The sequence below is a fragment of the Phodopus roborovskii genome, unplaced genomic scaffold (genome assembly GCF_943737965.1).
Source record: "Phodopus roborovskii unplaced genomic scaffold, PHOROB, whole genome shotgun sequence".
Classification (NCBI taxonomy): Eukaryota; Metazoa; Chordata; class Mammalia; order Rodentia; family Cricetidae; genus Phodopus; species Phodopus roborovskii.
The window spans coordinates 2,977,672-2,996,322 of record NW_026126460.1 but is presented as its reverse complement, the minus strand read 5'-3'; the positions used below and the strand labels follow the sequence as shown (position 1 = coordinate 2,996,322).

The 18,651-nt window shown below is 41.2% G+C and overlaps 1 protein-coding gene across 1 annotated transcript; it reads right to left on the bottom strand.

Moving 5' to 3' along the window:
• Positions 1-703: 703 nt before the first annotated feature.
• Positions 704-18,130, bottom strand: Coq10b (coenzyme Q10B). Its single transcript, XM_051190215.1, has 5 exons — positions 17,957-18,130; positions 13,303-13,452; positions 11,904-12,096; positions 9,782-9,883; positions 704-1,759 (listed from the first exon to the last, which is right to left on the bottom strand). The coding sequence occupies exons 1-5, from the start codon at positions 18,064-18,066 to the stop codon at positions 1,592-1,594; spliced, it is 723 nt and encodes a 240-aa protein (XP_051046172.1). The 5' UTR covers positions 18,067-18,130; the 3' UTR covers positions 704-1,591.
• Between the last annotated feature and the right edge of the window lie 521 nt (positions 18,131-18,651).

Genomic DNA, 18,651 nt, shown 5'->3' with positions numbered 1-18,651 from the left:
TTGTGAGCTGCCATGTGGGTTCTGGGAATTGAACCTGGGTTCTCCTGAAGTGCTCTTAAACACTGAGCCATTTCTCCAGCCCCCCTGTACAGTGTTCTGCCTACTTGTCTGCCTACAGGTCAGATGAGGGCACCAGATCTCATTACAGATGGTTGTGAACCACATGTGGGGAAATGAACTGAAGACCTCTGGAAGAGTAAGCAGCTAGTGCTCTCAAGCTCCAAGTCGCCTCTCCAACCCCATGAAACTATTTTTAAGACATGAAGTTCTATAGTACTGTAGATATGTTGCTATGGTTGTCAACTTGACACACCTAGTCACCTGGGCAGAGGGAGTATCAGTTAAAGAATTGTGGACATCTGACTGGCCTTTGAGTACGTATGCGAGACATTTTCTTGACAGATATTTGATGTAGGAGGACCGAGTGACTATGGATGGTGTCACTCCCAGGCAGGTGAGTCTTCATAGTCCGAGAAAACCAGCTGAATGAGAGCCTGGGAACAAGCCAGGAGCAGCACTCCCAGTCCATGCTTCAGTTCCTGCCTCTAGCTCCTGCCCTTGTGACCTGTAAGCTGAATAAACACATTCCTCACAAGGGCTTTTGCTCATGGTGTTTACAACAGCAACAGGGCCACAAACTAGGCCATCTTTCAGAATAGATATTGAAACAATACAGAAAAGATGTAAATAATCAAAGTCACTATACAAAAATAAACAAATTAACTTTATTAAGTCACGACTTCAGCACCTACATTGATTTGTTTAAAAAAAAATATCAGTTTAGAATATTATCAAAAGTGAATATGCACAATAAATAGAAAATGGGATATGCAGTGATGGAGGCATATTCATTAACTATTTATATGCTGCCTATAGCGGCAGACAAAATTTTGACACTAAATTAGCATTTTGAAAGTGCACACAAAGCACCTGAGGGAAGGTTTCAAATGTTTAGAAAAGTAGCTTGGAGCTCTGGACCACTCACCAAAAACAAAAAAAAAACAACAAAAACCTACTCAGTGCATCTAGGAGCAAATTCCCAACTACACTGAATTATTTCCTGCTACCCATAAGCACAACTAAAAATATCAAAGTGCTAAGACTTCATTAGCAGTACTTTAAATCAAAGTCTTAAATATATGATTACTCAAATATCCTAAGCCATATGGCAGGCCCAATAACAATAAGTTACAAATAACCTGAACCTAATAACTTAAACATGATAGGGTTAATATAACACATATTGTTTCTCAGCTAACCTTTCACATAAGGAATTAATTAAAAGATGTGTTAGTTTCACTTCCCACTCAAATAAGGGATGCAGTATCCTAGTAACGGTGATGACAGCCACTATTACAAGAGCAGAACCTGTGAATGTACACATTCCTTTGAGTTACACTTGATTGAAGAAGAAATAATTCTATGTACAAGAGGGTCCATATTCAATGCACACATTTTCAATGGAGCAAGTGGGCTTAGGATTAAGGCAGGCTTAACAAATGCTTCCTGACTTCTGAGTGGACCGTGAGGAGGACTTCCTGAAAGTGAACGAACTAGTCAAAAGTAGGTGGTGCCAGTTCTTATTTTCCCGTTAGGTATGGTGAATTTCATGAAGCATTAACTCCCGAGGTATGTTTGTTTCTGGACCATACAGTTTACATGCTCTTCTTTCAAAGGCAGCTACCATTTGTTTCACAACTTCATCGAAGAACAGTGTAGCAAGCTGAGAGTGCAGAAGCGAGCGGAATTCAAAAGAAACCTGCAAGAAAATGTTAAAAATTATTTCACACATATTTGCTAGGCATAATGACACATTTCTATAATCCTAGCATTCAGGAGGCTGAAGCAGGAGTACTGGGAATTTAAAACCAGCCTAGTATACAAAGCAAGTTTTAGGACAGCCTGAGCTGTAAAACTAAAGAAGGGCTGAGCAAAAAAGCTAGCCATGGTGCTATAGGCCTGCAATTCCAGTTACTCCAGAGATCCATTTTCAGGTCTTGCCTGGGCTAGAGTGAGTGCAAGGCTTTTTTAAAAGGTCTGGTGATGTAGCCCAGTGGTAAAACACCTGCCCAACAAACACAAAACACTGCCCAAACCTTAGCACTACAGGGCAAAGCAACTATTTCTTCCGCTGTATTTCTAGTTAGGAGAGTTCAGACTATAAACTGGCTATCTAAGGTGCAGTTGTGTGGGCTACCTCCAGGGGAGATCTGGCACCCACTGGAAGGTGGGATCCTTTTTTGCGGTAACTAACAACAGCTCTTACAATGACCTGAGTAAATAAGATCAAGGAACCTTACTTTAGGGCAAAATGTTTCACTAGCTTCTGTAGTAAGAGGGAGAAGACAGGGAATAGCTTTGCCAAATTAAAATTTAAAAATTTTCACATTTGCCAGGCATTGGTAGCACACATCTTTAGTCCCAGCACTAGGGAGGCAGAGGCAGGCAGATCTCTGTGAGTTCGAGATTACCCTAGTCTACAGAGCTAGTTCCAGAACAGGCTCCAAAGAAATACAGAGAAACCTTGTCTCGAAAAACCAAAAAAAAAAAAAAAAAAAACCCAAAAAACCTTTCACATTTATTTTAGTGTAAGTGTGAATGTTAGTGTATGTGTGAATGTGCACAGTTACACAATGGCATGCAATGGAAGTCAGAGGACAACCTTCCTTTCACCACATCCTAGGGACTGAACTCACTCAGGTTATCAGTCTTGACTACACCTGCCTTTATCATTTGAGTCACCATGCCAGCTTAGGAGAGCATACGTAGAGGTCAGCGGACAATCTGCTAGAACAAGTTCTCTCTCCACCATGTAGGTCCTGGCTGGCAACTGAACTCAAGTCTCCGAATCTTGCCAAAACTATTCTGATTTCTTATCAACACACTTGGCTTTACATGCAGCCTTCTCCACAAAAGGAAACAGAAGTGACTGCTCTGACAGTTACCATTCATTCCTATGAAGTAACAGAAGGGAGTAGATATGGCCTGTGTAAGCACAGGCATGTCATCCACAAACCAGGCAGCCAAAGAGTCAGAACTTTATTAGTATTCTGTTGTTCTGGATAGAATTTAAGGCAGTTACTGTAAACAACAGTTTTATAAAATTATAAAATACTTTAACTTTCCTCTATCAACTGACTGCAATGCTGGGTATTAAATCTAGAGTTTCCAGTGAGACACATCCTAAGTCCTAACCTTTTCCCTTTATACTGGGACCTCTCACTAAGTCGTCTAGGCCAGACTCAAACACACTGAGTGCAGATATCTAACTCATGATCTTCTTGACTTAGCCTTCTCAGCAGTTGGGAGTATAGGCCTATACCATTACTAAGTCTGGCTCCAGCCTCCCCCCCCCCCAGACAGGATTTCTCTGTATTGTTTTGGAATCTGTCCTGGAACTAGCTCTATAGACCAGGCTTGCTTGGAACTCAGAGAGATCCACCTGCCTTTGCCTCCCCAGTGCTGTAAAAAAGAAATAATTTAAATTTTTGTTTGTTTTGTTTTTTCTAGTTAGGGTTTCTCTGTGTAATAGCTTTGGCTATCTTGGAATTCTCTCTGTAGACCATGCTGGCCTCAAACTCACAGACACCTGCCTCTACCTCCCAAGTGCTGGGATTAAAGGCACATGCCACCACTGCCCAGCTAACTTTCATATGTGCTGAGATGGCTCAGTGGGTAAGAGCACCCGCTGCCAGATGACCTCACTTTCATCCTCAGGACTTGCATAGTGGAAGCAGATGACTGACTCCCTCTAGTTGTTCTCTGCCTTTCACACACACAATAAATGAAAATGTAATAAAATAACCTTCTATTTGTAAAAAGAAAATAAAGTAGCAGAAACAATATAAGGACTTTCACATACTCATCACCCCAAAGTTTCCTGTCTTATAACTATATAGCTACAGTATAGTTATTCAAAATCAGAAAACCACCAGTTGCTAGGAAATAAATGCTATGATCTAAAGGGTAGACTGTTCAAATTACCAACTGTCCTATTAATGCCAACTTTTAGATTGTAACCAGGACATCATACAGGGGATAATTAGTAAAAAAAAAAAAAAAAAAAATTGAGAACGTTTAACTGTACAGCTATAGTTGACCTTCAACTTGTGATCCTCTTGACTAAGCCTCAACAGTGCTAGAATTAGAGGTATGCCCTGGCTCTCATTACTGGAAGTAATTCAGAAGTATGTCCTGACTCTCATTAATGAAAGTAACTCATGAGCTGAAAAATTAGTGTGACATTTATGCTAAATCACCATTTCCTATAATTTAATGACTGAATTACAGGCACAGAGAAAACTCATTTACAAATGGGAAGGCAGTTAGAAATGGCTTAAATTTATTACAGCAAAAGTTATGGAATATTCCTTTATAATGTGTGAATGTATATCACTGTGACTGGTTTAATAAAGAAGCTAACTGGACTATAGCTAGGCAGGATAAGGTTAGGCTATAGCTAGGCAGGATAAGGTTAGACTACAGCTAGGCAGGATAAGGTTAGACTACAGCTAGGCAGGATAAGGTTAGACTACAGCTAGGCAGGATAAGGTTAGGCTATAGCTAGGCAGGATAAGGTTAGGCTATAGCTAGGCAGGATAAGGTTAGGCTACAGCTAGGCAGGATAAGGTTAGACTATAGCTAGGCAGGATAAGGTTAGACTACAGCTAGGCAGGATAAGGTTAGGCTACAGCTAGGCAGGATAAGGTTAGGCTATAGCTAGGCAGGATAAGGTTAGGCTATAGCTAGGCAGGATAAGGTTAGACTACAGCTAGGCAGGATAAGGTTAGGCTATAGCTAGGCAGGATAAGGTTAGGCTATAGCTAGGCAGGATAAGGTTAGGCTACAGCTAGGCAGGATAAGGTTAGGCTATAGCTAGGCAGGATAAGGTTAGACTATAGCTAGGCAGGATAAGGTTAGGCTATAGCTAGGCAGGATAAGGTTAGACTACAGCTAGGCAGGATAAGGTTAGGCTATAGCTAGGCAGGATAAGGTTAGGCTATAGCTAGGCAGGATAAGGTTAGGCTACAGCTAGGCAGGATAAGGTTAGACTATAGCTAGGCAGGATAAGGTTAGACTATAGCTAGGCAGGATAAGGTTAGGCTATAGCTAGGCAGGATAAGGTTAGACTACAGCTAGGCAGGATAAGGTTAGACTATAGCTAGGCAGGATAAAGTTAGACTATAGCTAGGCAGGATAAGGTTAGACTATAGCTAGGCAGGATAAGGTTAGACTATAGCTAGGCAGGATAAGGTTAGGCTACAGCTAGGCAGGATAAGGTTAGGCTATAGCTAGGCAGGATAAGGTTAGACTACAGCTAGGCAGGATAAGGTTAGGCTATAGCTAGGCAGGATAAGGTTAGGCTACAGCTAGGCAGGATAAGGTTAGACTACAGCTAGGCAGGATAAGGTTAGGCTATAGCTAGGCAGGATAAGGTTAGGCTACAGCTAGGCAGGATAAGGTTAGACTACAGCTAGGCAGGATAAGGTTAGGCTATAGCTAGGCAGGATAAGGTTAGGCTATAGCTAGGCAGGATAAGGTTAGGCTATAGCTAGGCAGGATAAGGTTAGGCAGGAGAACCAGGCTAAAAGGACACTGGGGAGAAGGGTGGATCAGAGAACTGAGAGGGGACACCACAAGTGGCAGAGGGAGCAGGATGGGAAGTACACACATGAGATAAAGGAGACCAGGGCAGCACACAGATGAGTAGAAATGGATTAAATTGTAAGAGTTAGCTAGTAACAAACCTGAGCTACTGGCAGAGCATTTATAATTAATAACAAGTCTGTGCGGTTATTTGGCTGGTGGAACACCCAAACAGCTGGAACCTACATCCACATTAAGACCTAAGAAAGTTGAAAAAAAATTCTAAACTCACAAAAATACAGCTGAACACAGCTTCCTAGTCTCTCATGCTGGCTGCAGTACAAAGACACATATCCTGCCATTCACTAACTGAGCAGTGTTGGCAGCTGACATAGCAGTTTAACATTCGTCTCATGTGAACAGAAAACAGAAAACAATACAGATAGTCAGACAAAAGAAACCTCTAAAATGGGTTACAATGGGTTTAAAAATGCATACAATGCATACAGATTTAGGAGGAAAAGAGAAAAGTATACAGTCATAGATTAAAAATAGTTTAAAAATAATAAAGTCCTTAAAAAAGGAGTGGCACGTACCTTTAATCCCAGCACTCTGGAGGAAGAGACAGGTGGATCTCTGTGAGTTCAAGGCCAGCCTAGTCTACAGATCAAGTTCCAGGACAGACTCTAAAGCTACAGAGAAACTCTGTCTTGGAAACAAAAAAAAAAAAAAAAAAAGCAAAAAACAGAGTAAAATAATAGTAATAAAAAAAATAAGCCAAGTAAAGATAGAAAGCACACAGAGATTCTGGATCCTATATGTCATTATGTTGTCTCTTAATTGATGAACAAATGACAGCTGCTCATAAACAATTGCTTAGATTAAACAACCAATATAACCAATATATTTTAAAAATATCTTAACTTCAAATTGAAGTCAAAAGGTGTGTTGCTTTGAGGGTGAGGTTATGCATTTATTTCCATAGGAAATGAGAAGCTGTGGATTCATTCCAGGTTGGTATGGACCAGGTTTGATTGAGGAAGACCCCCTGAAAATCATGGCTTCAGACATAAAGGTATAAACCAAGAAATACTACAAAACACACAACATATATTTTACTTGGTCAAACATAAAACAAAATATCGTATTCAGCTAACTTGTGTACAATACAGCCTATACTTGTAAATACAGTTATGTATGTTACCATTAAAGTTTGTGTATTTTCAGAACACAGGGACTAGACACCAATAAAAATGGATGGTCCAGATAATGCAACATCTCAGAGCACCTCATTGCAGCTTCCTTAGAGGTCTACATCTAGAACAGCTTCAAGGCTGCTGGCTGAGATAGTCCAGCCTCACCGAATACTTCAGCCAAGACTTAACCACTATCTTGATTTTCTCAAGGTTTCTCCCCAAAATACCGGTGCCTCCCCAAAACAGGAAGTAGTCTAAAGAATGATGCCCACATTCTCAAGAAATGGGGTATGAGTAGGTTTTGGTTATTCAATGCATTATGAAATGTTTGTCATTATTTAGGGGAATTGTTTGTAAGTTGTTAATGGTCATAGTCAAAAAAAGTTAACAAAAGTGTTAAATTCAAAGATCTCTTTGTAGAGGGAAAAATAGGATATGATATAGGAATGATAGCAAAAATAGATTACTGAATCTATTTTAATAAAAAAAAAAAACAACTATTAATCTCAAAATATTTTACATTTGTATGGCTTTTGGTAGTGTTACAATAATGTATGTATACCCTAAACTCTTATTTAGGGTATTGTGTTTATGCAGCTCATTAAAAAATGTAATATATAATTAAGAAATAAAGATTAATAGTCATCTATAATAGTCAAATTTATAGTCATGTTAGGTATATTTTCAAGGTCAAACAGAGATATATTTTAGATAGACAGGTACTCTTCAGACACTTAAGAGATCTATGGAATATGGCATTTAAGTTGTTTTAGTAACCTAAGGCTTCTCATGACAATGAGACATGTCTGCTCCTGGCAGCACCAATCTACTTCAGAGAAGATGAGAAGGCATGAAGAAACTCCATATGGAGTTTGTTTTCTTTATGGCAAAAGCTAGTCATTTAGGCAAAGAAACTGCCTTCCTCAATTGCTGATAGTATATTGTCCAAACTGGACCAGCAGGATGCAAACAAACAAAAATGACTACCAAACTTTGCCAAGACAAGGTAGGACAATCCTTCAAAAATTTTGTGCTTTTTTTTTTTTTTTTTTTTTTTTTTGTCTGTCACATATACTAGGCCTTTAGGCCAAGTTGGATGCCCCAACATTACAGAAGAACTTTGGTGATTGTCGAGGCAGCCAGATGTCCTTGTTGTTAGATAAAAAGACCCTTCTGGGGTCTTTGAGAGAATTAGACTAATAGATTTAAAGTTTTCCTTAGTTATAAAACAAGGTAAATTAAGTATAAATATTTAAACTCACAAAGATAAGATACAATATTCTCTTTAAATATGCCAAGTACAAATGGACTGAATACTGTAACTATAATTTACTTGATAACTGTTTTTGTTGTACATAATTTTACTATGTTAAAGTTAAAACCTTTCTTTTTATTTAGACAAAAATGGGGAAATGTGTTAATATTCATTTACATTGTGTGAATATGTCAAGGAGAACCAGACTAAGGATGCTGGAGTTGGAGAACCAAGTAATGCCATGAGTCGTAGAACAAGCAGGATGGAAAGTACATACACAGATGAGGTAAATGATCCTCAGGGCAGCATATAGACTAACAGAAATGGGTTAATTTAAATTGTAAGAGTTAGCTAGTAACAAGCCTGAGCTATTGGTTGAACATTTACAATTAATAGTAAGTCTCTGTGTAGTTAGTTATATAGGAATTGGCTGGCGGGACAGAAAAGTCTGCCTATAAAAAGTGATATGAACAAGACAATAGGAGTCTCTAGATCATTTACTTATTTATTTTTATGATACAGGGTCTCATTATGCAGTCTTGGCTGGCCCGTAACTTGCTATGTAAGCACTTGCTATGTAAACCACACTGGTCCCAAGATCATAGAGATCACTTGCCTTTGCATCCTCAGTGTTAGAATTAAAGGCGGGCGGGCAACATCACACCTGCCAGCAGTCCTTAGAGTCTCTTTTATTTATTTTTTATGTATACAAGTGCTCTATCTGCATATATGACCTTATGCCAGAAGAAGGTATTAGATCCCACTCTGGATGGTTGTGAGCCACCATGTGGTTGCTGGGAATTGAACCTAGGTCCCCTGGAAGAGCAATTAGTGCTCTTAACTACTTAGCTATCCCTCCAACCCGCCCCCCAGTCTCTTTTGAATTTGATTTCTGCATCTAATATGTAACGTATTAAACATCTAACAAGGCTTAAATGTTTTTAGTATTGAACACAGTGAAATGACAAGTATTTGGTTTGGCTGGTCTGTTTTCCAGTACTTGATGATTAATCAGGGTATCTACCCAGTCTTCATTTTATAGTTTAAAAAAAAAAAAAAATCTCTGCAGCTTTTGCTGTTGGCAGAAAGCTCAATACATAAGAGGATCTGAAACACTCAAAGATGTAGGAACATACTGTGTAATCAGTGGCTTTTCTACTTCTGAATCCACACTGCCCTAGTGATAAAAATTAAAGTAACACTTTGGTTCACTAATTAAGCCATCTTGAAAACATGAGTATGACTTCCTGCACTGAAAACAACTACTGGAGCCAGGCAGTGATAGTGCACACCTTTAATCCCAGCACTCAGGAGGCAGAGGCAGACATTTCTGTAAGTTTACGGCCAACCTGGTCAATAAGCTGAGTTCTAGGATAGCCAGAGCTACAGTCAGATCCTGTCTTAAAAAAAAACAAAAAAAACAAAAAAAACAAACAACCAAAAAAGGGCATTATTAGCTATAGGTGATGTATCTGCTGTAATCCTAGCACTCAGGAGGTTGAAGGATAATAATGAAGTTGAGGTCAGCTCAAGCTATGCAGTAAACTGCAGTCCAGCTTAGGCTACAAAGCAAAACCCTGCCTGAAACAAAACAAAGCAAAAAGCATAAATTGGGGCTGGCAAGATGGCTTGATGGCACTTAACATCAAACCTGATGACCTGAGTTTAATTTCCAGGACCCACATGATAGAAAGATAGAAGAGACCCTTGAAAGCTATAAACAAGAACTTTATAAGAGACTTACTGAAAAATCCAAGGTACAAGTTCTTGGATAGCCAGGAAGACCTGGGCTAAAACGCCAAATAGTCTCCAAATGATTGAAAAGTTTCCCATCAGTACAAGACGCCTAGAACAATGGAAAGAAAAAAAGAAAAAAATATTTTTCATATGAGCAGGAATCTACCATGACTGGGGCTTATTTCCTTGAAAAGTAATTCTCTCTATCAGCTCAGAATACAAGAGATGAAGTTGCTTAGTAGCTTGGTACAAGGAGTAACAACTTCTTACAAGGTTAGCCATTTTCTCTTCCTCTAGGAACAGACTGTCAGCTGTTCTCTCTCTCATGTGCTCACCCACTATGCTACTGAGCCATATTGGGTTTCACTCCTTTACCAACGGAACAGTGTGTGTGGGATGTACTTGCTCATGTGTGTTGACCACAGGTGTCCTCCTCAATCACTAGCCATCTTTTTGAGACAGGGTCTCTGTGATGTACTATCACTTTGGAGACAAATCTCTGGCACATCTAAAGAGGATTATGGGATTAGGTCCACATGAAGGCCCACCCTAAATGTGGGCAGCATGAGTCCCGTAACTGGTGTCCTGTACTGAATAAGGAGGAGAAAGTGAAGCACCAGCATCCATTGACGTGATTCTTGACTGCAGAAGCTGTGTGGCCCATGGACCTCAAGCTTCTGCTGCCATGACTTCACCAGCTGCCATGTTTTCTCTGACACAAGGTAAGGTCACTTGAACTGTGAGCCAGAATGACTTCCTCTTCCCTTACACCATTTCATGTCAGGTGAGCGGACACAGCCATAAGGAAGTAAAACAGCCTCCCTGAACCTCGGTCTGTCCATCTGAACTTCAGAGACCCAGCTGCCTCTGCCTTCCAGGACTGGGGATCACATTCCACACAACACCACTCTCAGTGCTGGGGAGTCACACTCAGGTCCTTATGCTTGACAGTAAGTTCTTTACCAACTGGGCAAACCACCTACCTCAGGAAGTGGTTTTTAAAAACCTCATTTTCAGTTCTACTTACAGGTGATCATGAACAGTAATATACTACGCCATGTTTCTTTAAGTTGGAAAATAACATATATCTTATGTCATCACTCTGAAATGGCTGACATGTTCATAAAGTAGCTGGTACACATTTCTAGGAAAAATTGTTTCATCTGTCTGTATGTCTGTGCGCCACACACATGCCTGGTACCCACAGAAGTCAGAGGAGGGCATCAGGTCACTTAGAACTGTAGCTACAGACAGTTGCAAGCCACTCTGTAGGAACTGGCAGGAACTGAACCAAGTCCTCTGAAAGAGCAGCTTAATCACTGAGCCATCTCGCTGCTCCACATTTATTCTTTTAACTTGCTTTTCTGTAGACCAGGCTGGTCTCAAACTCAAGAGAGATCCGCCTGTTTCTGCCTTCCAAGTGCTGGGATTAAAAGCGTGTGCTACCACAGCCTGGCTCCTTTTAACTTTCTTTGGCCTTTCACTGTCTTACCACTTCTCCTCTAACTTAAAAAAAAAAAAAAAAAACTGAACCTGGAGATGGTGAAGACACACGCCTTTAACCCTAGTATTTGGGAGGCAGAGGCAGGTGGATCTCCTGGTCTACAGAGTGAGTTCCAGGACAGGCTCCAAAGCAATACAGAGAAACCCTGTTTCAGGAGGGGGGAAAAATGTGTGTGGTAAAGTAATATGCTGAAAATTAACAAATAAATTACATTTTATTTTCTAGCCTCAAATTCACAATCCACTTGCCTGACCCTCTTTTACTGTTAAGATTGCAGGTAAGTGCTCTCATATCCTTTTTTTAAAATAACATATCCTAATTTAATAGTGCAAAGATGAAAATATTTCTCATTTCCAAATGATCTGTTTTATAATTCAGTAGTTATCAGCAGAAGTAAAACAGAAAAAAACCCAACCTTCTCATTTCCAAATTTTATTCCAACTTCTATTTGTAAAGAATAATGCTAATGTTGTATAAATTAACATAATTAGGAAATATAATAAATGGTTTTCCCCCCTCCTCTTACTAGAAGTATCTTTTAATCTATTACATATTATTTAACTCACTTAGTATAATAAACATGTAGAGAATTTTGAAGCAAAACAAAACCAAAAAATAAACTTACCTTTACTAAATGTGGTTTTACCAAGGTTACAACTGAAGTATATCGCTCCAAAACAGGCGGAAACCCAACTTCTAATCGGGTTTTACAATACCCAGATCTCCTAGATATTATTTCTGATTTTTTACACCAAGGAACGAAATGCTTATAATCTTCCATTCCTGATACTACATCGTACATTTCTTGCATTGAGTATCTTAAGAAGAGAAATAAATAATATTAACAACAGATTCTATGAAATATGAGTTTAAACAGAATATAAATGAAACAGTCATAAGTCATTTGGTACACATACTGAACCACACTGTTCAAACAATAGAGAAAGTGAAAGGACTGTAAATATGCAAATGGAAGAGGTCACAATAACTACAGTCTCCACAGACTCATATATCTGAAAGCTTAGTCATCACGAGTGGTGCATTTGAGAAGGATTTGGACAATTAGAAGGTAAGGAGCCTTACTGGAGCAGGTGTGGCCTTATTGGAGGAAGAGTGTCACTAGGGTTAGGCTTTGAGAGACCCAGGCTCTCTCTGCTTGCAAACTGGGATGTAGCTCTCAACCATTTCTATTTCTAAAGCACCATTCCTGTCATACCTGCTGCCATGGTGACAATGGACTAAGCCTCTGAAACTGTCAGCCAGTCCCAATGAAATGTCTTTTTAAGAGTTGCCTTGGTCATGGTGTCTCTTCATAGTAATAGAACAGCAACTAAGACAATGACCAAATAACAATAAAACTCTGAATATATGTAAAAACCTGGGAGCCAGATATTTATTATTCTTGCTCATAAGGCAAGGAAAACATAGGAGCACAAGACTACAATCCTCTCAAGAGGCTCTGGTAGGAGAATTGCCAAGAGTTCAAACCCATTTTGAGCTAACACAGCAAGTACCAGGGTACCCAGTGTGACACAGTGAAACCCTGTCTCAAAAAACCAAATAAACAAACAGATCCTGGACACAGTTAAACTATAACCCACCATAAAATTATAATTAATCTTAAATTACAAAAGGATATTTTGGGCGGGGCAGTACTGCTGCATACCTTTATTAATCTCAGGACTTAGAAGGAAGAGGCAGGCAGATATCTCAGTTTAAGGCCAGCCAGGGCTACACAGAGAAACTCCTGTCTTAAAAGCATTTTGGATTACACCAAATTTGAATCTTCATATATGTTTTAGTCTAACAATCATGAAGGAATAACAAAGATGCAAATCATAAATTATTTCCTTAAGTATCAAGGTTACTTTTATCCAATAAGTATATATAAAGCAGCAAGGGTTATGGACAGATTAACCTACAAAAAGCAGTTTGATCTACAGGAAGATAACCCAGAAAGAAAGCAGCATATCACTCTACAGAAAATATGTGTGCTCTTAATAAAATTACTATTATATACAAACCCTATAATTCTTCTCTCTGAGTACTCTTTTCGTTTATTTACTAATGGCGCAGTGATTTTGAAGAATGTTCTTACGTAGATCTCTTTAGGCAAAACTGAGGTATGCAGTGGAAGAGTTCTGTTCATCAGTATACCACAGGAAGCTAAGTATCTAAAAACAATAATATTTAAGACAAAAATTAAACACAAACTATACAGGCATTATAAAAAGCAATTATATTTCAGAAGAGTTTGCAATTTTAGAGTAGTGCTGAAAACACAGGCATAGATTCAGAAAGATAAACTTCTAAGTAACATAAAGAAAATTAGAACAGGGACTGGGGAGGTGGCTCAGAGGAAAAGAGCACTGGCTGCTCTTCCAGAGGACCCAGGTTCAATTCCCACCACTCATGTGGGAGCTCTCAACTGTCTATAACCCCAGTTCTAGGGGATCCGACACCCCACGCAGACTTACATGCAGGTACAACACCAACATACATAAAATATAAATGAGTAAATTTAAATTAAAAGAATAAAACTGAAACAACAACTGACAGTGTGGTTAGAAGCTTCTGGAACAAATGTTATCTTCTCAGAAGCTGGCTTTCAGATGGCAGCTATGTACTGCAAAACACATATAGGCTTGCTTCTATATTCTCCATTTATTACCCAGTTCACTCAGAAACATCCAAGTTGTTTCCTGCCACACCAGTGAGATCTAAATCAGATCTCAGTTTCAGATCTGAATTCTGGTGCTGTCAGAGTTGCTGCTCCTCTGACTTCCTAATCATTTGTTTCAGCATGCATGTGTTACAGTATATCCTGTTACAAAGTGGTAGCTGTTTGAGGTGAGCCTATGTCAGACGCCAAGTATGCTTATGTTCACCCTTTTAAGAAATTGATTTATGTATGAGTGCCCTGCCTGCATGTATGCCTGCACGCCAGAAGAGGGCATCAGATCCCATTATAGATGGTTGTAAGCTGAGAATTGAATTCAGGACCTTGGAAGAGTCATCAGTGCTCTTAACCATTGAGTTATATCTCTAGCTTTGTTCACTTTTATCTAACAAGCTTACTGAATAACTATTTTATACTACTCAACACTATTGGTCCACATACTGGTAAGCTCTTAGTCCACATATACACAGGCTCTTATTCTGGGCTTGATTGCTAATCACTACAGATTATCACAGTAAACAGAACAAATATAAGCCTTTCAAAGATTACACCATAGCTAGGAATTCAAAGGGCACCTGTACACACACACATACATTTCCATACAGATACAGAAACATAATTGAAAATAAAACTCTTCAAAAAATAAAAAAATGTGTGGGCTAGAGATGGTTCATCCTTTAACAGTATATACTATTCCCACAGACACCCGAGTTCAGTTTTCAGAACCCAAACTGGGCAGCTCACAATGACCTGCTCCAGAGGATCTGAATCTTCTTCTGGACTCTGACAGCACCCACACTCATGTGTACATACTCATACAGACCCACATATACACACAAAGTTAAAAAAAAAAAAAGATAAAAGTCGGGGGATCAGCAAAAATGCTCTGCAGGTAAAGACATTAACTTAAAAACCCGGTGATCCTGAAACCCATGTAAAGGCAAAAGGAGAGAACCAACTCCACCAAATTGTCCTCTGACCCTCACACACTCACCACACACATATACACAAAGACACAACACAAATTTTCCTTAAAGTGCTAAAAACAAATGGGTGTGGAGTCATGATCAGAGTCTTTACATAAGGTGTCCCTGGAAGTTCTGGAAGTCTTGTTGTAGTGGCTATATGAGAAGTAGGACTGCTTAGCGGCACAGGTCTGTAATCCTCAGGAGGTTAAGGCAAGAAGATCTTGAGTTCAAGGCCAGCCTGGGAAATTTAGTGAAAGTCTGACTCAAAATAAAAATGGGTTGGGGCTATAGCTCAATGGTAATGTGAATATAGAAACATGCTCATTCTATGTAAATAATGTAACTAAGTTGGGAGGGGGATTCCAGGTGGCAGGGAAAGAGCTTAGCAGTATACAGAAACTAACTGACACAGCAGTACACACCCGAAATCCCAGCACTGGGAAAGATCCAGACAAGGCGACTGTCTAACCAACAAACAAGCATCCAGGCTTAGGGGGCACACACTTGTAATTTCAGCACTAGGGAGATCAGGGACTTAAAGCCATCCAAGGCTACACAAGAGTTTGAAGTTAGCTTGGACTACATGAGAGTCTGTCTCAAACAAAACAAACTCAGAGAAGACCAACAGCAATGTAGGAGCGGTGTAACAAGCCAGGAGGACAGGCTGGAGTAACAGGACTGCAGGCTGAAGAGATGGCCCAGTGGGTAAAGCTCCTGTTATGCAAGCATGGGAACCTCAGTTCTCAAGAACCCATACAGAAGTCAGATGCATATAGCATGCTGTTCCCTCCTCATTTAAAAGGAAGCCCTGGGTGCACACACACAAAATGTATATAGTCAATAAGCAAAGAGGAAACTAACTATACAGTTGCAAGACATAGAAAGATCAAGCTGGAACTGAGCTGGGAGCTTCCTCTCTACTGATGGCAAACTTTCACAGTGCAGGGAGGTTATGGATCAAGTCGCTAATATTACCCAGCTGAGAATACAGTGAGCTACAATATCAACTTAGCAGGCAAAGTGTGCTCAATAGTGCAATACTGGCATGACTACTATTTGGTAATGAGTGTTCTTCTGATTGGATCTGAGGCCTACTCCACAGGAAGAAATTCATGCCCAGTACTGTGAATCTGGAAGGTCACAGGCCTTAGCATGGAACTTATTACTGTTGTTTTGCTAAATGAACATGTTGTCAAACTGTTTTCTAAATACTTACATGTATACACACAGCCTACTGCTACATGCAGCCTGTCAGACAAGTTTCTTTTCGCAAGTGGGTGGAAGTGCATACAGAAACTCATAGCTAGCTAAAGTACCGAGCACAAATGACTACTGAGTCAGCCTTAAATGGGACATTTGTATCACCCACATCAAGGCTTGAGGAACACATCAGAAGAACGGGTAGTAAAGAACCTAAAAACTAAAGGCTAAAGAAGGACAATACAAAATAAATGTCTTCTGGACTCACTAATGCCCTGTAGCTATCTATGGCTGCCTGCCACCACCTCTGGAGATCATACTCTTAAGAAAACTGTTCATGTTTAAAACATTAACAGATTTCCTGATCACTATGCCTGTTTTGGTTACACAACACATCTATTTTCACACATTACTAAGGGGTAGGCGTATAGAGCTAAGTAGTAGAGCTGGTTAACATGTTCATGGCACCTCCCATTCACCTGCCCTTAGAGGCTAGAATTGCAACGTGGAGAGCCACACAATTAGCTGCTCATGAAGTTAACCAGCAAATGAATACTGAAACACACTGCAAACACAGTTTTGATTACTAATATCCGAAAACTATTCTTTCAAATAACCTATTGTAATAAAGGGCAGAACACAAGCTGATATGACTTTTATCTATTCACAAACCATTTTTGTTGCCTTTTTTTTTTTTTTTTGAGATCCAGTCTCTCAATACTTCCCAGGCTGGTCTGGACATCCTAAGGACAAACAGCAAACTGGCATTTAATGAGTAATATAAGCAGATCTGAAGTATGAGGAGGTTATGTCCTGCTTGGAAAGCTATGTGTTGAAGATAAACTATCTGATTTCACTTTAGTTTCAACAAATAATTCTGTGGGGTTTGGAGGTGGAGCACTGCTGATACTTTTTTGTTTGTTTGTTCGGCAGGATCTCACCATGTCGTTCTGACTGGTCTGGAATTAATTATGCAGACCAGGGCATCCTCAAGTACCAGGCCCCGCCTCTTTGTTGCTATTTTAAAGTCTTCAACTGAAATCTCCTGGAGCTCAGCAAGATTTGTGCTTTCTCCTCCGTAAAATATACCTATCAAGTTTGCTTTTTGGTCTTGAGACAGAATCTCATTTTGTAGCTTGAGTTGGTCTAGAACTCACAGCGATCCTCCTACCTTAGCATCACTGCCGGCATTACAGGTGTGAACCACCACGCCCAGAAAATTTTAATTTTTGAGAACAATTTGTTACAGTATTATCCGTAACAGAAAACTACATAGTAAACTTACAATACCCTTCAGGTCTCCTCAACAGCCCCTCACCCCCGTAAGTGAGCCAACCAGGAAAACACTGAAGGCAGAGCCACCTTCAAGGTTACAGGACCTCTAAGTTACAGCTAAGTTAAAAAAAACAAAACAAAACAAACAAGAAAAACCCAACAGGTCCTGTTTGTTGGCTGCGTTTCACTTTTCGAGGGCCGAGTGGCCGGAGTCAAAGAACTGGGCGGCAAGTGAGAAAGCGTCTGCCAGCCAGGCGGTTCACCGCCAGGACACGCATTCCCTCCCACGGCTCCGGGAGCCGTCTACGTCGGCGCAGTTAAAAACTTTCCCGACCCCCGCGGGCCACTTCAGGAGGCGGCCCGGCTGCTTCTCAGCTGCTCCCACGGCCTCTAGTCGCTGACTCACCCCGAAAACACGAAGTGCACGCGGGCCGGCCGGCCGAGCGCCGCACCCCAGTTCTCCCGGCCCGGCCGAGCCCCGCGCCTAGTCTAAGGTCAGCGACCCGGCCACAGGCCCGCCCCGCGCCGGCCGCCCGGAAAACCTCCGCTCGCTACCTGATGTTACGCGCAGGCCCCCGCGCTGCTGCTTCCGCCACGGTGGTCGACTTCGGACGGCACCCCGACACCACCCTGGCCAGCGCCCTCTGACCGGCCCGAGCTGCCATGATCGTCTCCGAGAAGCCGGTAGCCAACGCCGGCACCGGGCCCGAGGCGCCGCCCTCAGCCCGCCCGGCGGGAGGGCTCCTGCACCTCCCAGCCAATCCGAGGGCCCACTGGGCAATAGGACACGCCCCTTCCACTCGTTTCTACCCCCTCCACCCCCCATCCCATGACGCCAGGCTGACGCCAGACTGACGCACGCGCCCAGGGCTGCTGCCCACGCGCCTGCGCACTTATGTAATGTTCGTGCCTCCCTCCTGCTGAGTTCACCCACAGTCCTGGTTGCTGTCTGGAGCTTTTCCCGGCCGAGTCTGGAGCCTGGGCTAGCGAGGCCCGCCCTGCAGCGGGAGGGAAGCTCAGGAGCTGGTTAATTATGTAACTGTCCCTGTCCGTCCGTCGTGGTCGTCGTGTGACCTGCCCCGTGCTGAGCCCCGCAGGTTCTGGCGCCTGCTGCCAAGCCTGGCAGATCTTACCGTGTCAAGTCTGAAACAGTACCTGGTGTACTTAGTGTACTGACCCTGAGGGGTTGTTCCAGGTTAATGAGGGCAATTCCGAGTCATGCTGTCCAGGAACAAGCCACGGGACTAGGC